The 24,440-nt window shown below is 42.3% G+C and overlaps 2 protein-coding genes across 4 annotated transcripts in view; one reads left to right on the top strand and one right to left on the bottom strand.

The window, feature by feature from the left end:
• Window positions 1-7,745: 7,745 nt before the first annotated feature.
• Window positions 7,746-22,013, bottom strand: ANAPC16 (anaphase promoting complex subunit 16). The gene is made up of 4 exons (XM_047703232.1): window positions 21,875-22,013; window positions 16,684-16,852; window positions 9,885-9,959; window positions 7,746-8,586 (listed from the first exon to the last, which is right to left on the bottom strand). The coding sequence occupies exons 2-4, from the start codon at window positions 16,823-16,825 to the stop codon at window positions 8,471-8,473; spliced, it is 333 nt and encodes a 110-aa protein (XP_047559188.1). The 5' UTR covers window positions 16,826-16,852; window positions 21,875-22,013; the 3' UTR covers window positions 7,746-8,470.
• ASCC1 (activating signal cointegrator 1 complex subunit 1) overlaps window positions 21,428-24,440 on the top strand; it is a 101,182-nt gene continuing 98,169 nt past the window's right edge. Inside the window, exons 1-2 of one of the 3 annotated variants that reach the window (XM_047703231.1) lie at window positions 21,428-21,538; window positions 23,474-23,618. In XM_047703231.1, coding sequence (XP_047559187.1) covers window positions 23,507-23,618 — 112 coding nt within the window. In that variant the 5' untranslated portion in view covers window positions 21,428-21,538; window positions 23,474-23,506. Of the gene's footprint in view, window positions 21,539-21,687; window positions 21,808-22,088; window positions 22,866-23,473; window positions 23,619-24,440 lie in introns of those variants that run through there. The other 2 variants (XM_047703230.1, XM_047703229.1) reach the window with 2 other exon arrangements.

The following is a 24,440-nucleotide window of genomic DNA, read 5'->3' as shown; positions in this document are numbered from 1 at the left end:
TTAAAGATTTTATTTGAGAGAGAGCGAGAAGATAGCAAGAGAGAGCATGAGCGGGGTGGGGGAGGGAAGAGGGAGAAAAGCAGCATCCACGCTGAGCAGGGACCCTGACGCGGGGCTCCATCCCAGGACCCCGGGTATCATGACCTGAGCTGAAGGCAGACGCTTCACTGACTGAGCCACCCAGACGCCTTTCTTGCTTCTTTTCTAGCTCTAGGAATGAATATTGTCGATACTGAGAGATGGCCTGGGAATGATGTCCTGCTTTCTTCCTGGCTCCTGAGTCCATTGGTCTCTGGAGGCCTTAACGCTTGGCATTCTAGCTGCAAATGCAGGCTGGCTGGGAGAGTCTGTTTTCCCTTCTCATTATCAGGAGTGCTTTCAAAAAGCATTGTAAGCTTGAATGTTGACATAGGATCATGGAATGAGCCTTGAGTCTTCTGTGAGCAGACACTGGTCCAGGATAGCAAAGTCTTAGGCTGTCTCTCAGGGAGTATGTGTTGAGAGCCACGTTGTCCTGACTTCATAGAATATTCCAGATTCACTATATTTTGGAGACTCTGCAGAAAGTTAAGTGGGTAGAATCGGACTTCAACAGCCCCCAAACATAACCTTTGGGTTTGCTAAACGAATGAAATGCCTGTGCTTGTGTGCGTTATCTTCAAATATATGCCTGGAGATTTCTGAGAATAAGGAGTGGGGAGGGGGTGGGGATGGGAAGAAGGCGTGCGAGCTTACTTTAGGCTTTCTGGGTCAAGGAAAGGAGGAGAAACCATTTGGAGGGGAACATCTCTACACAATGTCCATATACTTTAAATTTGATCACTTCAGGCTGCTGCTTATTCTGGCTTTTGGCTCAGAGCCCAGAAGGGAGGCTCCTTGAATAATTCTCACTGAGCTTAGGACATCTGCCTTTCCCTACAAGTTAAGTAAATACAAATCTGAAAATGCTCAGTTTCTAGTCAGAGCAAAAATACCGTTCCCCACCTAGTGGCCTGCAAAGATCACATCGGATGCATTATACCAACTCATCGAACCCTTCCAGGCTCGAGGGGCCTGCTTTCTAAGTTATTTATTGTGAAAGCCAGGATTCTTGGTCTCTTTCTTCTTCTTCTTCTTCCTTTTTTATTAACATATAATGTATTATTTGGCCCAGGGGTACAGGTCTGTGAGTCATCAGGCTTACACACTTCACAGCACTCACCATAGCACATACCCTCCCCAGTGTCCATAACCCCACTACCCCCTTCCTACCTCCCCTCCCCCCAGCAACCCTCAGTTTGTTTTGTGAGATTAAGAGCCTCTTATGGTTTGTCTCCCTCCTGATCCCATCTTGTTTCATTTTTTCCTTCCCTACCCCCAACAACCCTCCTCCCTGCCTCTCAAATTCCTCATATCAGAAAGATATGATAATTGTCTTTCTCTGATTGACTTATTTCGCTCAGCATAATACCCTCTAGTTCCATCCATCCTAGTTCTTGCCATTGCAAATGGCAAGATTTCATTTCTTTTGATAGCTGCATAGTGTTTGTTGGCCTCTTTCTTAAGTGCACGCTGGCTGTGTTAGAGAAATGCTCTTTTGATGGACAACGGAGCACACTGAACAAGGCTCCCAACAATCTGGTCCTTGCTTCCTTCTCTTGAGAGATCTCACCACTCCCCTGTTTACAACCTTTGCTCCAGCCACACCAAATGACTAGGAGCTCCACCAATGCGGTGGTTGACTTCACGCTGCCCTGCCTTTGCACAGGCTGTTCCCTGTCCTTGGAATGCTTTAATTTGGCGTCTTCCCCACTTTGCTCAGCTAACTCTAGCTCACCAGAAGGCTCACCTCCTCTAGGAAAATTTCCTTGTCATTCCTTCTCCAAGCCCTCTTGGCTTCCACAGTACCCCAAAAGACCAGAGTCACGGAGTTATGGCATTGTATGTATTCCATAAGTCTATTTACTTGTCTGCTTTTCCCATTGGTCCAAGTGGTTCCCAAACCTGACAGTAGAAGGGTCACATGAAACCCCTGACCTTAGACCTTTTAGACCCCAGGAATGAGGCCAGGGAGCCTGCATTTTTATTAGGCTTGATTCTGGGGCACAGCCAAGTTTGGGACTGTTGCCCTATCCTTGTATTTCTTTTTTCCTATACATATTACCAAAGACACAGTAGGCCCTAAGTAAATGTTTGACCCTTCTAGTTTCTCTCTGGTGACCTCTTTTTGTTTTTACTTCCTTTCCTTGCTAGCCCTAGACTAACAATTTGCTTACCCTCTTATCCTTACCATGCAAAACTATAACCACTAATTCTTCATTTTTTCCCTATCTACTGCTGGGCTGCTAAAGGGCTGCTGGTACACTTCCCCAAAGATTGGTGCCATTGCAAATTCAGGGACTCTAACTGCCCCTGGCCCCTAAGTGTGCTTGGCAATCCTCTGACCCTGGTCAGCTCTCTCCTGTTCTTTACAGGGACTGTTCCCAACCCCACTGTTGCCACTTCTTCCTGCCCCTTACCACAGGCAGTAGACCGACTTGTCTCCTCCTTCACAGAGAAAATAGAAGCCATCTGATGGGAACTCCCTCAGCTTCCTGCCACCTCACCTACACATTTACCCACATCAGCACTATCCTTTTCGCCTGCCCTCCCTCCGAGAGTAATCACTCCCACTGGGCTCTGGATCCCATCCCCTCCCACTTCCCCAGGGACCTTATACCCTCAATTATCCCCTCCTTCTCTTCGACCTCTCCCATTGGAAAAGAAAAAAACAAATGTCTTGACTATGCATCTTCCTTTAACTGTCACCCTCTCTGTCCTTCATTTTTATCTCCCCTTCCCCTTGAACTTCTTCTTTTTCTCACTGTTTATTTATTTGAAGCGGGGAGCAAAAGAGGGAGAGAATCTCTAGCAGACTCCCCATTGAGTACGGAGCCCCACATGGGGCTAGACATGAGGCTCAGTCTCATGACCCTGAGATCACTACCTGAGCCGAAAGCAAGAGTCACAGGCTTAACCAACTGAGCCACCCAGGTGCCCCCTGTTGAACTCCTTAAAAGTGTTGCCTAGATGTGCCCCCAGGTTTTCCCCTTCTGTTCACTTTCCCACCCACAGTTGTCTGGTTCGGCCTCCATTGTACCACACTGCTCTTGAGAGAAAGTCACCAAAGATCTCCTTGGTAAAATCCATCTATCATTTCATTACTTGGCCACACCAATATTGCTATTTGCAGTCTCCTCAGAATGTCCTCTCTCCTGTTTCCATGATGCCACACTCTTCACTTTCTCTTTCTCTGGTGACTTCCTGCCTGTTACTTTTCTCGGTTTCTAGTCCTCTGTCTGTCCCTTATGTGTAGGTGTTCCTCAGGGATCTCTCTTTGGTCTGATTCTTTTCTCGCTCCATGGGCTCTATCCCTGGGTGATTCCATCCACCAACCCTCCCCCCACCGACCTTTGGTTTCATAAATATCTCTAGGCTGGTGAGTCTCAAACCTAACTTCAGCCCAGCTCACTCTCCCACACTGTCAATCCATAGTCAACTGCCTATTGGACATCTTGAATCTGTTCTTCTTTCTATATCCTTATCTCAGTAAATAGTATCCCTGGTTCCTCAGCCACTGATTAAGGAAACCTGTGTGTCCTCCCTGAGTTCTCCAAGTTTGACCAGTCACCAAGCCCTGTATAGGATACTTCTTGAGTAACTCTCAAACCAAATCTATCCTTCCATCTCCCATCCCCAATAGGCTGCAGTCATGTCATCTGGATTTCTACAACAGCTTCCTAAAGGATCTGATCTTACCGCCACTGATTCGCCACCATTCTCTCCAACTCCCAACTAAATTTCCGAAGTGAAACCAGATCTTGTCATTCAAACCCTTTAAGGATTCCCCAGTGTCCTCTGCTTGAAGTTCAAACTCCTTAGCAAAATCCTTCTAGTCTGATACGCGACGAACCAACCATCACAGACCCTACAGCTTCTTAAAAGCATGATGCCTTTTCTGCTCCTTGGGCCTTTGCATATATTATTCCCTCTACCCAGACGTACTTCCTTCCCACCCCCACTGACTTGTTCTTCAGGTCTCAGTCTAAAAACATCATCTTGGGAAATATCTGGACCCCTTGCTCAGCTGGATTAGCTCTCTCTGATTTTACAACATCTCATGCTTTCCCCCATCAGACAATTTTTACACTTAAAATCGGCCTTTTGTCTCTCTTAATGTATTTATAACTTCAAGGTTAGTAACTATGTCTTGTTTGACAGCATATCCTCAGCATCTAGCAGATGCTAGACCTATAGTAAGTGCTCAGTGTGTGTTGAATAATAAGACATTTGGAAAGGAACATCCCCTCTGCTACTCCTGGTAATAAATTGTGTTATTTTATTATTTGTCCTAAAGAGCTTATATTATAAAAATGAAACAAGCTGATTCTGAAAAATAAGCCCTCTATTAAGTATCTGGAGAGGTGGAGGCTAGCTCATGATGCCACTACCACTGGGCCCATGTGCAGGACAGGAGCCCATGAGGACAGGGAGGTACTAGCCTCCTTTACCTTGGCTCCTCACAGGGATGGGATCATGGGAGACATGGCTGCTTTGGTATACAGTTTCCATTTTCCCGGAGCTTCCACCTGTCAGTGTAGCATTACTGAGAGCTGCGGGCTGTGATCTGGGCTCTGCCCACTACCTTATCTCAATAACCTTAGGCATTACTCCATTATGGATGTTGCACTCTCAACAGCTAACCATAGCTTCTACATCAGGGCAAACACACAGCAAACTCATCATTCATTCATTCATTCGATACCTATAACACACCTACTACATGTCAGGTAGTATTCTAGGTACTGAGTATATAGCAGTGAATGAGCCAGACAAGATCTCAACATCCTAGCTGTAAACCGGGGGCGGGGGGGGGGGTGAACCAGATGGTCTTCAAGGTCTCTTTCAGCTCTACAATTCCAAGTCTCCCTCTCTGACCAGATGCAAACAAACAAGGAAGGCTAGTGGTAAAGTATCATGTTCCAGCCTCCTTCCCCCATTCTTCACCCATGGTGCCAATCTCCATCCCAAAGTCAGCTCTGGGAAATAGGAAAAGATCTGGTATTATTGGTACTCTGCCTGCAACCCAAGATTTGACTTTCCCAAGTATGTTCTTTAAGACTCTCTGCTGTGGCAAGGATTGTTGTGGTTGGAACGTCTGGCAATTACAAGGAGACCTGGCAAGATATTTTAGGCAGGTGCTTTGGCAAAAGGACAGGGAGAGGCAGCATGGCCCCCTCCATCAGTGTGATATCTCTTAGGTTCGTCTGAAAGGGTACCACATCCTTGGAAGTTTCCTCCTCTTCCTTCTGGATGACAGACCTCTCCTGGTCCTATCTCCTTTCTTCTATTTCTGACTTGGCCTTAAGGTCCAAAGTTTCTACCACCTTAGCACCTGGTGTTGTGGCTGGAAGCAAGGGACTAAAGGACTTCCAACCATGTGGGGAAAGGGAAGCCATAGTCTGCAAATAGATGGACAGAGTGGAGAAGTCCTTCATCGAGGAACTTGATTTAGAGTTCTACACCATGGTCGTTCATATCAGGTATGGGATGGCACTAGTAGATAAGACATTTAAGCAGATCAGTATAAAGTCAGGACTTTAAATGCTGATCCTGGGTAATTAAATGCGAAGTTAAAAAGTAAAATTTTTGTTCAATGATGTAAGAGTAAAACCAGGTTTATTTAAGTTTCTGATTTCTATCTCATGCGATAGGACACTTGTATGGAATTATGTATCAGACTGACTTGAATCACTTTATTAACAGCAAATTCTGTCTTCAGATTTGCTCGTATCTTATGAACTAGAACCCACAGAGACAGAGATTCGAAAGGCTAGCTCCCTTGTTTATTAACTATAATCTTAGTTAATAATCTTGGTACCTCACCTTCTCAGTGCCTCTTTCCTCAACGGTAAAATAATACTTGCCTCATTTATCTCACAGGGTTGATGTGAGAATCAACACACAACATATGGAAAAATGCTTTGGGATCAGCAAAACATTTAATTGAGGAGACACCCTTACCGTCAGCTTAGGATGGCTGGCTGTGCCGTCCTGGTCATTAGCTGCCATCTGCCCTCCTTGCTCACGGAGGTATCTCTTGAGCATCCAACTACCTTTGTGCCATACTGAAGCGTAAAAAGTTATGTAGACATGAACATATAGCTAATTGTCTCAGCTCCTAAAGGAAGAGGCTGTTTCTTCATTTTGCTTGAGACCCCTTATCACCAAGCATTGGGAAGAAGAAGGGAGCCTAGTGACAAAGCTTATTTCCTCCTGGTAGTTAATTCATTTTATGATTAAAAAAAAAAAGGTCTTAGGATTTTTCTTTGTTCAAGGCACTGGGTCAAGGTCAGCGGGATGCAGCTTGGTGCGTCTAAAATAATCTCAGCTTTGGAAGCTAACAGACTTCGAGTTCAAATCCAGGCTTGGCCATTTACTTAGCTGTGCAGACTTGGTGAGTAATGCTCACTCTGAGCTTTAAGTTCCTCTTCTGTATTGGGGGCATTACATATCTTGCAGTGATGTTGAAAAGATTATAATGAATGCCTGTGAGGGGCACACAGTGAGTGAGGGGGAGAGGACAGATACACAGCAAGGAGGCTTCAAGCTCAAAGCATGCTAGCAAGAGTTGTGTGGATGCTAAGAAGGAGCAGCAGCAGAAAACTGCAGGGCTGCGGGGGCGGGGCGGGGGGGGCATCTTCAAAAGATGGTGAGGGTTGTGTCCTGGCAGCACTCAAGGAGCCACTGAAGGATCACTGTGAAAGGGGCTTCAGAAAGCATTTCTGTTCAACTGTAGGATCTCTTCAGTTCCTAAAGTCATAAAAAAGAAATGGCCAACTAAAGAGAAAAAAATCCTCTAAGTCCCAATACCAAAGGCTAAGATGAGGTAAGGAAGCGTCTGGGCTTCAGTTATGCAAATGAAACAAATGAGCTCAAGTGAGCTCGCTTCTCAACTGTCACTGGAAATGTCACCTCCAGGCTTACTGCAGTCCGGGTCTGTCTTATTTCCCTTTGGTAATCATCGAGATGGCGGGTGCTAAAAAGTACATTAGGAAACTCAATGGCTTCCAAATATGGAATGTGATTGGGTTGAATATAATTATTGTGGAAATGGGTGAGTTTGCAGGCTGGTCATCTGTGCTCTGACAGTGCTTTAGAGATAAGAGAGGTGGGCTGAATTATCAATCAAATGAAATCTATTCCAAGTTCCAAGATTTCTTTCTGCCCGGGCTATGTGACCATGAATAGGTCTTCAACATCCCTGTGCTCAGATTCTATGAGTCAGATTACTGACTCAATGGTCATCACCTCCTTATCAGGTAGTATGTGTTCAACATTTTGAACTCCTGAGATTAGGGCCAATTGCCATTGGGACTGTATGTATTCATAATTAAGCAACTCTAAGCAGGTCAGGTACAGGTTATCACGGAGGAAAAAGGCAAATGTTATCAAGGCAAAATTAGCATAGAATCTAAAATAAATGATTTTCCTAAGTATCCTGGGAGGGAGAACAAAGACCATCCCTTAGCTTTCCAGGTTCTTCTGTATCATGGTGTGAAAACCTACTAAATTCATATAGTTCTGTAAAGACAACTATCCCTGAGATAAAGGAAATCTATCATTTGCTCAGGAGAAATGTTTTTAGATTCCCTTCTTATAAAAAGTAATTTGACCTCTTCCACCTATCCCAAATCCCTGAGACTTTCAAAGGATAAAGAAACCAATTTGGAGCTCTTTCAAAGGATTTATTTGCTACAGAATTGCTTGAGGCCACCCACAAGATGAACTCAGGATTTCTGTGTTTAAAAGGATTTTGCTCACAGATTTATTTTTACAAGTGCTTCAACATTCAAAAAGTAATTCTTTTCGCCAGTATTTGGCATGTCTAGAAGAGGTTAGAAAAAGTTAGAATCTATAGAATTAGATGTCTAAAAATAGAAAAAAACCCGAACATTTTAAAATTCCTCATTTGGACAGGTCCTGAGTTGAAATCACATTCATCTGCATGAAGAACTGTCTTAGGTCAGAAACACTGTGTTTTATAACTCCCGATCCTGATCTTAGATTTGACTGGTGAGGATTCCAGGCACTGCATGAATGACAGGAGAGACGTCTCTCCTGTCATTCAGTGCGCCAATTCCGGTAGGTGTCCTACCTGGCCTGTAAAGTTTTATAAATATTTCTTAAACCTAAACCTCCGGTTCTCTGATGCCGATTGTCTTAATCTGATTCTCAATACTTTTTTAAACAAATAAACAAAAAATTTCCCTGCAAGATCACACATTTAAGTATTTGTTGCTTGTGGACAGATACAGAGAAACCAAGTATGGATGTGAATTAACAATTCAGCAATGGAGCTGTGAATCTCTGGATGGCTGCATATGCTGCAAGAAAAGTCCCTCGCTGGCCCTGCACTTGCTGTGCACCAGAGCTGATCATCCTGGCAAGGTCAACCTGAAGAGGGTGTGAACCCCAGCAGCTGCTCGATGGGTTTAAACCGCCACTCATCTGCCTCCAGCTCTTCTACCAAACCAGCTAATTTTTCCATCCGAGCAACTTGCTGATCTGTAAAGAGTCAAGGAGGCAATACAACATATTTCCCATGAGACAGTCACCAACCACCAACGTGATCATTGGTTTAAAAATAATTTCTTAGAAGGGGGCGCCTGGCTGGCTCAGTTGGTTGAGTGTCCAACTCTTCGTTTTGGCTGAGGTCATGATCTCAGGGTCATGAGACTGAGCCCCATGTTGGGCTCTGTGCTCAGCTTGAGATTCTTTCCCTCTCCCTATGCCCATCCCCTGGCTTGTGCTCTCTCTCTAAAATCAATAAATAAAATCTTAAAAAAAAAAAAGATAAACATCTAAAAAAAGTAACTTCTAGGTGTGCTTGGGTGGCTCAGTGGGCTAAACCTCTGCCTTCGGCTCAGGTCATGATCCCAGGTCCTGGGATTGAGCCCCGCATCAGGCTCTCTGCTCAGCAGGGAGCCTGCTTCCCCCTCTCTGCCTACTTGTGATCTCTCTCTCTCTGCAAATAAATGAATAAAATCTTTTTTTTTTTTTTAAAGATTTTAATTATTTACTTGACAGAGAGAAATCACAAGTAGGCAGAGAGGCAGGCAGAGAGAGAGGAGGAAGCAGGCTCCCTGCTGAGCAGAAAGCCCGACGTGGGGCTCGAACCCAGGACCTGGGATCATGACCTGAGCCGAAGGCAGCGGCTTAACCCACTGAGCCACCCAGGCGCCCCATGAATAAAATCTTTTAAAAAAAAGTAACTTCTAGGAGGATTTTTTCCCCCTCAATATTCAAGTGTTAAGAGTCTTATTTTATGCTAGTCAGAAGATTAAATCTAAAAAAAAAAAAAAAAAAAAGTATCCTCCGTGCTATAGTGATTCGTGTACTAAAGTCCTAGAGTTCCAGGCAATTGCAGCTTTCCCTCCCACATTATGCCTTCAACGGAGAAATGATCTGGTGGGAGAACATAGTGCTACCAGGATCTCAGAGGCAGACAGACCATAAGGTATTACCTATATACCTGAGGAACGAAGATGATGGTAACCAGTAGGGGACAACAACAAAAGGTTTCAGAAAGGGGAGGAAAAAGCAACACAAGAGGAGCAGGAAGCACTGCCTCCTCTAGAAAACTAAACCTTCCGACTTCAGCCTTGAGCCTCAAGGTGGACATTTTGTCTGGCTTAAGATCATAGAATGTTTTTGTCTTCAGGTAATTTAGAAAGTTCACTTAAATAGCCTTGTTGAGTTCCAGGAGTTTTTGTCACAAAGCACACTGATCTTTCTGAATCGTCCTCTCCCCCCACCACCCCAACTTATTCTCACGGTTAATATACAAACACTCACGTGCTTACCGTGTTTCACCTGTTTAAGTGTAGATGCCACTTGATAACTGAAAACGGATTCACAGAGGAATCTCTCAGAGCCATCTACAAACAGAAGAGGAAAAGTTTTAATGTGCTTGAAGGATTTTATGGCTTCTGATAAACCAGGTGAGCGTGCCTATTCTTTTCCCTGCTTTCACATTCAGGGTCCAGTTTTCAGTGTTTACAAAGAGGGCTTCTGTTTCATTGAGAACGAACAGTGCTCTGCTATAAAAGCTACTTCTTCTATACCTAGAATATTACAACAGTCCCTCTACTTGTTTCAGAGTTTAAAAATAATGTTTAAAAAAACAAAAATAAGAAACCTCAGTGTGATGTCCTGGTCAACAGTTCTCCCCTCCTAACCTGACAGTTTCTTAATGTTCTCTCATTCTGCATGTCAGGCAAACACTGACATCAGACACATTTGGCCACGTGGCTCCTGTGCTATCAAAATACAAAGGCATGCCAAAACTCTGAATCACTTTCATTCTGAAAAGTAAAGCTGAGGGGGAAGGAGCTGTTGTTGATTTTTAATATATCAAATTACATCACTATGACCATCACAAAGCACTGCTGGGAAATTTTATTCTGTAAACGCAAATTGTAACCTTGATATTCCAATTGAACCAAAACACTGCAATTTGCATGGCGATAAGAGTATGGTGCAATTTCAGAACGTAGCATTGTACTGGTTCCAAGAACTGGCAACAAGAAGGTAGCTAATTCAGTCATAACAGCACTGGGAAGATGACTGTGAAACATCAGCTAGTTCATGTTCTTGTCAGACAAGGGCTGAAATGGTAAAATATACCCCACAAGATACAGAGCTCATGTAGGAAAATGTGACTTTTAGAAATGTAGCAGAAACCATTTGGGGAAGGTGTCTTATTGCAAAAATCCTAAAACAAATGGAGGAAGAGGACACAGCTGTCTTTTTTTAGGTGGTAGTTCATGCCAGCACTACTAGGTGTCAAGCACTCACCCATCAATCATGGGTTGGCATGTCAGCCAGCTATTAAGTGACAAGGAGATAGGAGTAACACATTCTGGCTTCCTGCTGTGTTTCACACAAGGTTGACCTTATTTCAGAAGTCCTGGTTGTAGAAGTAAAGGAAACCTCATTTGAAATAGAGTCAGGAGGCCAGAAGGGGGAGCTCTTATGTCCTAACACTCCAGGTCAATCTCAGACTTCTAACGTGCAGAGGCAAATTTTGCTTTCCCAGCAGGAAGAAGTCTTAATATTTTGCTATCCCAGCAGCATGAAGAAAGGGTTTTCTCCTTGCCAGGCAACAACCCAGCCAATGAGAAACTGTCACTACTCAGCCAATGAAAAGCCACTACACTTCACAAATGCCTAGTTTGTGCCAATGGCCTTTTTGTTTATAATATATAGTATCTCCCAACCCCCAATATATAGTCCTCTCCCAATCCTTTGTTCTCTGGACATGACTATGGTTTTGCCATTGCTTGCCTGGCCCCAGCTGCAATTCCTTGCTACTGCTGAATAAACCCATTTTTGCTGGTAAAATAACATAAGTTATTTTTAGGATTAACATGGTGAGGGGTGCCTGGCTGGATTAGTTGGCACAGCATGTGACTCTTGATCTTGGGGTCCTGAGTTCAAATCAATGTTGGGCCTAGAGATTACCTTAAAAAAAAAAAAAAAAAAAGGCGGGGCTCCTGGGTGGCTCAGTCGTTGGGTGTCTGTCTTCAGCTTGGGTCATGGTCTTGGAGTCCTGGGATCAAGCCCCATGTGAAGCCCCAAATTGGGTTCCCTGATCTCCCTGATCTGGCAGGGAGCCTTATTCTCCCTCTCCTTCTGTCCCTCTCCACTGCTTCTGTGCTGTTGCTTGCTCTCTCTCAAATATATAAAATCTTAAAAAAAAAAAAAATGGTAGTGTGCCTGAGCAGCCTAGTTGGTTAAGTGTCTGACTCTTGATCTCAGCTCAGGTCTTGATTTGAGGGTTTTGAGTTCAGGCCGCTGTCTCTCTCTCGAACAAAAAAATAAACAAAATCTTAAAAAAAAAAAAAAAGATTAACTTGGTAAACAATAAAAGCATAGATGTTGTATCCAAATGGCTTGTATATACAACCAGGAGAGCTTCTGTCCGATATATATTTTTAAAATTTTACTTATTTATTTGACAGAGAGATCACAAGTAGGCAGAGAGGCAGGCAGAGAGAGAGGAGGAAGCAGGCTCCCCGCTGAGCGAAGAGGCCCGATGCAGGGCTCTATCTCAGGACCCTGAGATCATGACCTGAGCGGAAGGCAGAGGCTTTAACCCACTGAGCCACCCAGGTGCCCCTGTTCAATATATTTTTTTAAACAACTTATTTTTTTATTTTAGAGAGAGAGAGAGAGAGCATGAACACAAGCAGGGGGAGTGGCAGGCAGAGGGAGAATGAGGCTCCCTGCTGAGCAAGGAACCCAACATGGGACTTGATCCCAGGACCCTGGACCCAAGCCAAAGGCAGACATTTAACCGACTAAGCCACCCAGGCATTCTGTTTCTGTCAAATATTATATTCAAAATTAATTTAAAAAAGAAATGAAAATGTACTTATTTTCATATATATTATGTATTAATGTATGCACACTATATTATGTATTGTTTCAAAAGATTATTTCACAAATTGCTATACACCTTAGAAAGAGTGTTACATTCTTTAAATTCAACCTCTTTTCTATATATTGTACTATATGGTATATGATCCTATTCCCTCTTCCCTCCCCCATTCTTCTGGCTGAATGGAAGCCATTTGTAAGCAGAGCAGCTAAACTGAGCAAAAAATTTTGATTTTCAATTAATTCAATTTTATACTGACTGTCCAGTTTACTATGTAAATATGCCAGTGTTCATTACCCTATTCATACCCTTGCTTCAAGAGTCAAATTATAACTCAAGTTTTATTTTAGAAAGAGCAAAGCATAGAGAATTAGAGCCCACTTCTCAAGTAGTTTGATCCTGAACTTTGGGATCTCATGCAAGGCAGTGGGGATTATGGGCTATAAGGATCAGGCCAGTATGTATTTGGAAGCTCCTAGAAGTGCTACCTCCCACTTACATTTAATCACAGGTGCTATATTAGGATAAAATGCTTAAGTTATAACATTTGCATATTTCCCTTGGCAATGAACTTCAAAGCAAAAAGATGTAAGCTAATCTTTCAAAAAGGTACCTGCGTATCACTTTACCACTGTATGCCTATGGAATACACTTTCACTGATTTGCAGCTCTGTACTAACCACAAAGTCACATCCTATTAGATGTGATATCTGCACCAATCTAAAGCCTGGAATTTCTCTAGAGAGGAGTCAGCGGGGGCAACCTATCTTCTATTTAGAAATTGTAATCAAACCCTTTGTAACACACCAAGCAGCAATGCATTGTTTTCCTAAGAGACAAGCAAAGGTTATTAAGTAGTGAAAAGTTCAGTAAGTTGCCCAAACCTAACATCATGCCAACTCCAATAAATAGGATGCTATCAAGTTCATTTAAAAGAATATTACCTCAAAAAAAAAAATTACCTCACAGCAGGAAATGAGACAATACCAAAGAATTTATATTTTAGTAGCCTACGATATCACTAAAGTTCAGCTACTTCTGGGCTGGAAGGCAGTCTCTAATTTGCTCATTAAACTGGGGGAGGACAATCTTAGCCACGGGCTAAAAACCTGCTGTACAGATCTTCAGTTTATGATGGAGTTATATCCTGATAAACCCATCCTAAGCTAAAAATACCAAGTTGAAAATGCATTTAATATACCTAACCTACTAAACATCATAGCTTAGCCTAGCCTACCTTCAACATACTTGGACACTTACATTAGCCTACAGTTGGGAAAAAATCATCTAACACAAAGCCTATTTTATAATAAAGTGTCGAATATCTCGGGGCGCCTGGGTGGCTCAGTGGGTTAAAGCCTCTGCCTTCAGCTCAGGTCATGATCCCAGGGTCCTGGGATCGAGCCCCGCATCGGGCTCTCTGCTTGGCAGGGAGCCTGCTTCCTCCTCTCTCTCTCTCTGCCTGCCTCTCTGCCTACTTGTGACCTCTCTCTGTCAAATAAATAAAATCTTTAAAAATAATAACAAAGTGTCAAATATCTCATGTAAATTATTGAATACTGTACTGAAGGCGAAAACCAGGAATGGTTTTATGAGTACCGAATGGTTCTAAGTGTATCGGTTGTTTACCCTGGTGATCATGTGGCTGAGAACTGTGGCTCCCTGTCCCTGCCCAGCATCCCAAGGGAGTACTGTACCAAATGTCGCTAGCTCAGGAAAAGATCAAAATTCAAAACTCAGAGTATGCTCTCTACTAAATGCATATGGCTTGTGCATTATGGTAAGGTCAAAAAAATCCCAAGTAGAACCACTGGTAACCTGGGGACTGTGTACACATTGCTTAAGTGAGGGTATCTGTTAGAGACTGGAATGATGATAAAGTTAAGTCATAAATAATAAAGTTAAGTACATTATCTGGGTTTCTTATCCTTAGACCTAGGAGGACACAAGATCAAGCTGAACCTGTTAAGATTAAAAACAGTATCCAACCTTGGATCCTGATTGCTTTTCTTCCTTACTCTGAAAAGGCAACTTTTCTTACTTTGTTTTCATAGCTGGTTAAACTACTGTAAGAAAAATGGTCAGGTACATGTGCATTAGATTAACTGTATAACAGCATCACCTATAAACATGATAGAAGATGCTTCCAAATCTAACATCCTTATTAAATTTCATTTAGGAGTACCCCTTTTCAATTTAACATTCTTGATTTGACCAGGATAGTTCAGGGATTACCATCTCTAATTTTTCATAGTCTGTCCTTAAGTAGCTTTAAAATATAGCTAAAACTTTAAACCTAAGAAAGGGAATGAAAACTGTGCATTTTGAATTTAAACCTTATATAAATTCATCCTACAACAGAAAGCCAACACATTCCACCATGAAACACACTGGGATGGAATAAAAATGGATAGAACTTGTTATAACATCAACATTCAGACTAACCTCAGTAGCCTTTTTTCTTTAATGTTTCTAAGTAATCTAGAGTATACGGATACAGAATGCTTATAGCTTTGAGACTAAGGACTACCTCCTGTATTAAATTTCTCCTGTAGCTAGAATTTAAATGACTTCAATCTTAGAGTCCATTGTTAAACATGGATTCCTCTTCTGCTGCTATCAGACTCATTAAGAAATTTAAGTGCCTCCAACTTTTTTTTTTTTTAATTTATTTGACAGACAGAGATCACAAGTAGTAGGCAGAGAGGCCAACAGAGAGAGAGGAGGAAGCAGGCTCCCCGTGGAGCAGAGAGCTCAATGTGGGGCTGGATCCCAGGACCCTGGGATCAGGACCTGAGCCGAAGGCAGAGGCTTAACCCTCTGAGCCACCCAGGTGCCCCTCCAACTTTTGATTTTTGTGGGCAACTTCCTTAACACCAGGTCTCTGCTGCATAAACTGAAGTTGTATTTTTAGTGCCACATATGGTAAAGGCCCCAATTGTTCACTATGTCCAGAGTCAGTGATACAAACTCAAGTACTCAGTTAACACAACTGAAGAAAATGAAAAGGCAAAGACAAAAGTACATACATCTCATTTTTATCACTGACTACACTACCTGATTGTCTATTCCAGCAATTGTGATTTGAACCAATTCTAGAGAGGCCTGTGGTCCCAGTCTTCCCATGTTTCTCTGTCATGAATGACTCTTCTGTTTGTCCTGGCTTAACCCAAAACTCTTTCCACCTGATGAAAATGAATAAAGTTCACCCCAAAAAGCTGACTCCTAACTATAGTTTGTACCTTTCTCAGAGATTTCTCGGTTAATTTTTAAATGTACTTACCAAAATTTGCAATTTAAAGCAAAAAAGATCAATATACACCTAAGCACAAAAGTGCTAGAATCAGGTAGACGTTGAATCCTTAAGAGGTTCTTTGCTTTTTTCAAAGCATGACAGTTTAATCCTTATGGACCAATCCTTCATGAGCATTCCCTGAATGTTAGTCAAAACACTCTGAGCTGCACCCTAGACCAATTCGGCATCTCTCAGATGGGCCAGAAATGCGCATTTTTAAATAAGCTCTTTAGGTGATTTTTATGCTCCCTATTAAGAGTTTACTGGTCTAGCTCCTAAAGTGACATGTATCCAATGAATTTCGGGTTATCAGTGCAGTGTCGTGCTTACAGCTTGTACTCTGATCTTGGCCAGCCAGTTTGCAAATGGGTGCTGAGTAAGATGGTGGATGATCTGATGCAAATCCAGCTCCAGTGCTAGGAAAACCACACAGCACTGTCCTGTAGTGAGCCAGGGGAGCCATCTTCTCATACAAGAGTGGTGTAATAGTTTTTATTTCCACTTAGAACCTATTTGATGAGGTTGATCTATCAGTAGATTAATTACATTAGAAAAAAATACATCAAACCTACTCATCATAGGGAGGCAGACTGGTGCCAGGATAAAGCGAACTGGAACAGGAGGTCAAGAGAATTCCTGGTTCTAGTGCTGACTTTGTCTTTAATGTAGTCAAAGCACTTTAACTTTCCTGGGTCTCAGTAAGTCTAGATGACTTCCTTGATTTCCAAAGCCTTTTTCAGCTCCAAAATTATGAGTCTGGAGAAAGATTTGTGTTTCAAATAATATTTTGAAATGGGGACAAGAGATGAAATGTGGAGCTGAAATCAGGGCAAACTCGTCTCTAATCCACTTAATAGCTTCTTTACAATTAATATTCACTGCAGGTCAGAATCCAATTATTCAGCAAAAAGCAGCATGAGATCACCTTCTAACATCTCTCCAGCTCCTTTGGGATAGGTGAAAAGGGCTTTCCGTGGTGGGGCAAGGTCTGAGACACTGAAACCAGATCCAGTGACAGAACTTCCACTGACCCCACCAGCTGAGGAGGATGATGAAGAGGCAGCCATTTCCTCTCTAGCAGAATTCTCACTTCACTACAGAGAAAGAAAAACAGCAATTGGCAAGTTTATGGAAGTGAGAGTGACAACATTTCATTCTAGCTGCCATAAAAATCAGCATACAGTTTAGTAAATAGTTAGGTCCCCCCTTTTCTACCCTCTCTGTTCCCACAATCTTTTACTGATGCCTCAGACAAAAATGTTTCTCAGGATTATAAGTGAAATATGTTTATTCTGTTTTTCTACTTAAAACACTACTTCCTATCATTAGCAAACTGTTTGTATCACTTGGGATCAACTGTGGGTGATTTATGGGTTATGAAGGGGTGATATGGCAGTGCCAAGGTAACAGTGGACTGAGGAAATAAATTATGATAAAACAACATGCCTCACAGGACAGTTTGTCTTGGCTATATCCTGACAAAGCCATACCAAAAAATTCACTTATAAAATTTTCCAAATAAAATTCCAGAATAACACTGTGTTCTGTTCCCAAGGAAAGGGAATTGGTTAGGAAATACATATTTGTCCTTTTATGAAAAATGTTTTTTCCATCCAAATGTAATACCCAAATTGATCACTTGGTGGCATTCCCAAACTGGAAGAAAACGGCTCATGAAATGATCTTCGAATTCAAGGTTTATTAAGAATACAGCAGCTGAGTTTAATCCTATGTCATATCAAAAAATCAAAAAGCCCAAACGCAAAGGAGAAGATCTGTACTGAATACATGATTCCTTACAGAAGTTCATAACAAAAATATTATATTACACACTTACATAAGATTGTAAGACGTTTGTTTTCTAAAAAGAATGGTCTAGCACTGTGCTAACAGAACTTTCTGCTACGATGGAAATGTTCTAACATCCTATTTCTGTGCTGTACAATATGGTAACCATTAACCTCATGTGGCTATTAGTGTGACTGAAGAACTGTGTTTTAATTAAAAAAAATTTTTTTTAAAGTAATCGCTACACCGATATGGGGCTTGAACTCACAACTCCGAGATCAACAGTCGCATGCTCTACCAACTGAACCAGCCAGGTGCCCTTGAAGAACTGTATTTTAAATTTTATTTAATATTAACTGAAACTGAAATACCCACATATGGCTAGTGGTTACTGTACTGGATAATATAACTCTAGTTTTTAGACTAAAGAAATGACTTTATACTGAATAGTATGCTTTGAGATGGCTACTAGTTAATTTTATGTTATGTGAATTTTAGCTCAATTAAAAAAAGAGGGGTGTCTGGGTGGCTCAGTCATCAGGTGTCTGCCTTTGGCTCCAGTTATAATCCCTGGGTCCTGGGATAGAGCCTTGCCTCCCGCTCCTTGCTTGGGCGGGAAGTCTGCTTCTCCCTCTCCCACTTCTCCTGCTTGTGTTCTCTCTCTTGCTGTCTCTCTCTCTCTGTGTCAATTAAATAAATAAATAAAAATCTTTAAAAAGAAAAAAGAAAAAGAAAAAATGACTTTAAAAGGATTTAAAAAATGAATTTCCCTCTTTATTGGCCACCAAGAATTTTAGCTGATTTTTTCTTCTTTTGCTAGTTGCAAAATAAAGACATTTGTTACAAAAGTTGGAACTTATGAAAAAATAGAAAAAATGAAGGAATGCTATGCAGATATAAATCCTATATATACATAATCCAGTTTCCTAGCAAGAAAAATCCTATACTGCACATTTCTGAAATGCCGGCTGTTCTGTATCCTCAGTTTTGTGATGAGGATTTAAGGCTGTCAGGGAAGCAGAGTTTGATTTCCAATTTCATTATATGTCCATAAGTAATATGATTAAAACTGAAGTGAGATATGGGAACAGTAAAGCAACTGTTTTAAGTAGAATGTCAGCCTATTTAAAAATACAAACTGATTAAGGAAGGACATTGTTGATCTTGCTATTAGATCACCTTTTTTTTCTCTGAGTTCTTTAACTTTCAACTAATATGCATAGAGACAACTTTTCAAGCTGGATTTATATCCAATCCTTTGGGCAACACTAGCTTAAAATATACCTTGACAGGTTCTTAAATGCTTTTTTTTTTTTTTTTAAAGATTTTATTTGTTTATTTGACAGAGAGAGATCACAAGTAGACAGAGAGGCAGGCAGAGAGAGAGAGAGAGAGAGAAGCAGGCTCCCCGCTGAGCAGAGAGCCCGACGGGGGACTGGATCCCAGGACCCTGAGATCATGACCTGAGCTGAAGGCAGCGGCTTAACCCACTGAGCCACCCAGGCTCCCTCTTAAATGCTTTTTTAAACAGAACTTAAGCAGTAATGGACCTGGTCTAAATTTCTAAGTGTAAAAAAACAAAAACAAAACAAAACAAAAAAAAAAAACCAAACAAACAACAAATAAATTTCTAAGTGGATTCTTGCTGGGATTCAAAGTATACAGGTGATTTAGCCAGGCACTGAGGTACTCAGTCTTATTTCCCATCAGTTCAGAGCAGAACCTACTATGGATTGTTTATGTATCTCACCTAAGACTTAAAACTCTAATCTTTTCCCTACACCTTGATAAATGCTCTATTCAGTTGCAAATGCAAGGGATACATTATATTTTGAAATCAGTTGCTCAGCAGAGCTCCCTAGGGACTGCCAGAGTGAGGACAGCTTCAAAGGCTGGACATAGTGTGACTTCTAAACTGGGTATAAATCAAAGGAATTACCTTTCATCCCATTTTCTTTCAAACTTAGAACTACTATGATTCAATACACAAAACAGCCAGGGCTGAAAACTGGAGTGGGTAATTAGCACAAAGCTACAGTTACATAAATAAGCAGTTTACAGCTGAGGTAGAATAATACACTTCAGTAATTTCTAGCTTTAAAGATTTAAGTTGAATTTTGCATGCTATCAGTAGATGGGAAAAGGAGGTAAAGTGAAACTAACAATAAACCCTGCTTTGGAACTGCTTTATGAAGGCAGGCATTCTGATGATGAGAACCAAACGTAATGCTTGGCCTATTCTAAGTAGTTGCTGATTTAAATAAATGTTTGCTAAATGAATTAAACATTTCACAGGAACCACAAAATTCCTTAAAGGTCATCAAATCAAATTCTCTCATTTTATAGATGACCAAACAGAACCAAGCTATAGAAACATTAGCATACATGCTGTGATATTCTTCAAGCAATGGCTTTGTGGGCGTGTATCATGTGCCATGTGAGAAAGGTAAAACAGCATAGAGGTTAGAGTTCAGACTCTGAAGCTTCTTGGTCTGGGATCATGTTGTGGTTTGGCTATTTAGCTTGCTGTATGATTCTGGACAAATCACTTAACCTTCCCGTTCCTCAGTTGCCTCATCTCCAAAATGGGGATAATAGTATTTCCCTCATAATGGTGTCACAAAGGTTAATATAACTAAAGCATTGAAATAGTTACAGGCATAGTAAACAATGATATCAGCTATCCAAAATTAGTAACGGTTATTTACTCCTGAATCTTTTTTTCCCCCTCTGCAGATTCCAGTTTTTCATCCACAGTATGTCCCAACACACTGATGGGAAAAATTTCAAATCTCTCCATTTGACAGAATCGGCATGCTCCTAGAAGGGAAAGATCTGTTCAGGAAGAGGGGAAATGCCCTCCATTAATGCACTTCACACTTTCATTTTAAGGTTCCTGCGTTTAGGAAGGATTCTTTGATCTAGGAAAGGGGGAACAGGTTGTCTTTCTACCCTGGAGGCCTAGCACAGAACCTGGATGAGAACGTTTCATGAGCGAATACCCAAATGATAGAACTAGTGGCTCAGCAAAGGTTATATGCATGGGACAGAGAAGCGGGGTGTCCTGAGGGCTGGTCCACTATTGGCTTTTTTTCCTTCCACATTCTGCAGATCTACAGTATTAACACAAGTCTCTCACACACCAGGTTGCCGGGCTCAGTAAAATTCTGCTTTATGAGTACATAGTCATGATGAAGTAGTCTGGGGTTGGGGCCTCTAAGGTAAAGGAGTCTACGGGCAGCTGGGATCCCCACAGAAGAGCAATGCTACTTTGGGGGTCCACAGCATGGCTGTTTCCACAGTGACAGGTTGATGAAACATTTACTTCGCCTACGACAAGGATGACCTCGTACTCATAAACATTGCTTTTTATCGGATATATGCCTATTTTCTTTCTTTCTTTTTTTTTTTTTAAAAGATTTTATTTACTTATTTGACTGAGAGAGAGATCACAAGTGCGCAGAGGCAGGCAGAGAGAGGGGGGGAAGCAGAAGCAGGCTCCCCGCCGAGGAGAAAGCCAGATGCGGCCCATCCCAGGACCCCGAGATCATGACCCAGGACGAAGGCGGAGGCTTAACCCACTAAGCCACCCAGGCGCCCTAATGCCTATTTTCTTAAAAAGAATCTTCACTTTAGACGTCTCCTTATGCGGGCGCCTGGGTGGCTCGTGGGTTAACCCTCTGTCTTCCGCTCAGGCCATGATCCCAGGGTCTTGGGATCAAGCCCCGCATCAGGCTCGTTGCTCAGCGGGGAGCCTGCTTCTCCCCCTCTCTCTGCCTGCCTCTCTAGCTACTTGTGATCTCTTTCTGTCAAATAAACAAAATCTTAAAAAAGAAAGAAGAAGAAGAAGTCTTCATATGAAAAAGACGCTGAAGGAAGTACTCTGGTGCAATGGCAAATTATTACAAGCAATCGTTAAATCCCATCATCAACAAATCGTTGCACTTAAGCGGCTGGACTACCACCCAAACGAAAGCGGCAGCTAAAACCAGGTTGGGGGGGGGGGTCAGAAAGGGGCTGGAAAGGGGAGGGGCAAAATGCCAGCGGTTTCCAAACTAACTCCAAAGCACGCTTCCTCCCCCGTCCCCCCCCCGTTGGTCTCCAGGGGGCGACGCCACTGGTACTGCCTCACTGCGCAGGCGCCAACCCTCCGCCCGCATGCGCACCCGGTCCGGCGCGGCCTGAGGAGATTTCATTACACTCCCTCTGCAGCAGGCTCCAGTTTCTCCTCCTATCTTCTCCATTTTACTAGTCCCTGCAGGTAGGATCCCAGGGATCTACTCCCTTCCACTAAGCTCCCGGGGTCCCCTGAGTCCTCGGCCACTTACCTCAGCGGATTTGGCACTTTCCCCTACAGCCCCGCCCCCAGGGCCAGCCAGAGCGGCCGCCTTTACAACGAAGAGGACGGCTGCGTGCGCGCGCCCGGGCGGAGGGGACCCGTGCCGGCGGCTGCGTGAGGGCGCCCGCGCGCTGGTGGGCGTGGCCAGGGCGGAGAGGGTAGGAGGACGCGCTCTGAGAGAGTACTTCCGGGTTGTGCACCCACCTGGTCTTACCGCAGTTTGCTTGCAGCCCCGGAGTTCCTCTTTCGTAGCTCGACTTGGTGTCCTCGGTTTTTTGCTTGCTTTTATGATTCAGGGCTTCACATTACCCCCTCGACATTGCAGGCCTTCCGCTTTCCTCCCTCTCTCTCCCCAGACTACCACGAAGCAGGGTTAAAACTGGTTATTCCCTCTTCCTTCATACAGTCTCGTAGCCCTGTGCCGTGTGGGAAACGCAGGTGAAGTTTCCTCTTATTCCAGAGCTCATGGTCTGAGGGCCCGTCGTAAACATTGAAGTCTCCCTTTGTGAAAGCCCTTTTTTATTTTGTGAGGTCCTGGGGGAATAGGCCACGACGGTGTAGTGTCATTACACTGTTGCTAATTATGCCCGACGTCGTTCAAGTCTGTTTACGTTCTATGTTGTTATTTCTCACAACGCACGATCTCCTCTTGGTTCTGTAAGCAAATTGCCAATTAAAGGGACTCAAACTTGCTAAGGGTTGGATTGGGCCTTAGTGTATTTAGTAAGGATTGGTCAGGTTTTGGACTTCCAAGGCTATGTAACCTATGTAGAACGAACATTGGTTGAACTTAACCATAGCTAGTCCATAAGGAACTCCTGTTTCCTTAATTCTTGATTCATTAAGTGGTGATTAGAAGCTTCTCAGTGAATGTTGCACATTTTTGAGTAGTGGCCTATAGAAATGGATTCCTCCTCTCAGCAATGTGTTTTGAAGAACCACGTTGGTTAAGTCACATTTCAACTGGATCTAATTTTGAGGTATATATTTCTAGCACCTCTGAAGGTACTTAGGGGTTATCCTCCAGCCCCAGGATGAGTGTGCTAAACATTCCTAATGCTCTAAATTATTGCTGGATAAAAGGAGTGAGCCCTTTAGCAAATGGTTAGATAAACACAGAAGGTTGTATCTTCTTTGAGGTTAAAATAATAAAGAGACATCTATTCTCTCCAGTCATGGACAGACTGTATAGAGAGGACTGACTGTCTTTTAATCACCTTTTCTTAGAGTGCTGAAACAGTTTACAAATTACTGTCCAGGGGTGCCCAGCTGGCTCAGTTGGTGGAGGCGGCAACTCTTGATCTGGAGATTGTGAGTTTGAGTCTGGTGTTGGTTGTAGAGATTACTTAAAAAGAAAACCTTTGAAAACAAAAATTACTGTTTAGAGTGAGCCGGGAATGGAATAATGCTGTTGTGGAAAATAAAGCGATTGATTTGAAACAGCTTGCAGATAGGGGTAATCCAGTGGAAACAGTGCTGCTTTTAGGATGTGCTGTGAACTGATGTCCCAAATACATAATGATCCATAAAATAGAGATAGAGTTTTTATTTTTGACTGAAAAAGGTAAGGGGATCATTTATTTTTCAGGATTTCGTTAGGGTATTGTTTGGTGAAAGTATCATGGAAGTTCTGCGCCCACAGCTTGTAAGAATTGGCGGACGGATTTATAGAAAAAATCCCATCCAAGAACAGACCTATCAACATGAAGAAGAAGATGAAGACTTCTATCAAGGTAATCCTAGTTGCTCTTTACGCAGATTAGTACAACGTTCTCTTTCCGTTGTGGAAGCACTGCTTTGTTTTGTTTCAAAGTGTTTCTATGTGAGCACTGAAATTTGAGATGTTTGACCTCTGCCTAGTTCCATTGTATTGATGACTAAGGGGACTGTTGATTTTCAATTTGATGAGGCATTCTCATTTGCACTTCCTAAATCATGTTTCATCTTTGTGCAGGGGCTTAAATGTAATAAGGGGTAATTTTAGTAAACTATTAGTGTTAACCATGAATATTCTGTGACAAAATTAAGTTCTTTCATCTGTAAAGTTGTGAAATATATATGTAAATTGCTGAAGTAAGTGAAATATGTATTTTGTCCAGTACCTCAAAATGTTAACTGTTAATACTGTTATGCTGTTATTTGTCTCTTCTTTGAACTCATACAGGCAGTTCCAAATATACAACTAACGTAGCTTTATTATTACAGAAGGATAATTTTAAAAAGTGAGCTTGACAGTAGAGATGGATGATGATTATTTTCAAGCCAATTAACTTGGGCTTGGGTTTAATGCGTAAATAGGGCCTTTCAGGTTCTCTGCTTCCTTTTCCTTTTGGTTTATACGTTTTTCCTTCAGGCCCTAAGCTTTGGGGGTTAGTCTTCCTTCTGGTTTTCCCATGGTTTCCCTTTGGCCTTAGGAACTTGATCTTCTTTACTTGACCCTCCTGTCTCTTTGCCTGGTGAGATGGAGTAAGTTCTTCTGCTACCATTCCTGTCTCATTCACTGAAGTAATTTTGTGTCTTAATACTAAAAACTGCTTACTTGCACACTGTAAGAG

The sequence above is a fragment of the Lutra lutra genome, chromosome 14, assembly GCF_902655055.1.
Source record: "Lutra lutra chromosome 14, mLutLut1.2, whole genome shotgun sequence".
In the NCBI taxonomy this organism is placed as follows: domain Eukaryota; kingdom Metazoa; phylum Chordata; class Mammalia; order Carnivora; family Mustelidae; genus Lutra; species Lutra lutra.
This window is presented reverse-complemented; position numbering and strand designations above follow the sequence as displayed.

Coding starts and splice junctions, on each gene's coding strand:
- ANAPC16 (XM_047703232.1), bottom strand. CDS start 16,825: ATGGCTGCCTCTTCATCATCCTCCTCAGCTGGTGGGGTCAGTGGAAGT. Junction 9,960..16,683: donor AGCTGGAGAGATGTTAGAAG/GTGATCTCATGC, acceptor TTCTGTTTGTAG/ATGGCTCTGAGAGATTCCTC. Junction 8,587..9,884: donor ACTTAAACAGGTGAAACACG/GTAAGCACGTGA, acceptor GACTCTTTACAG/ATCAGCAAGTTGCTCGGATG.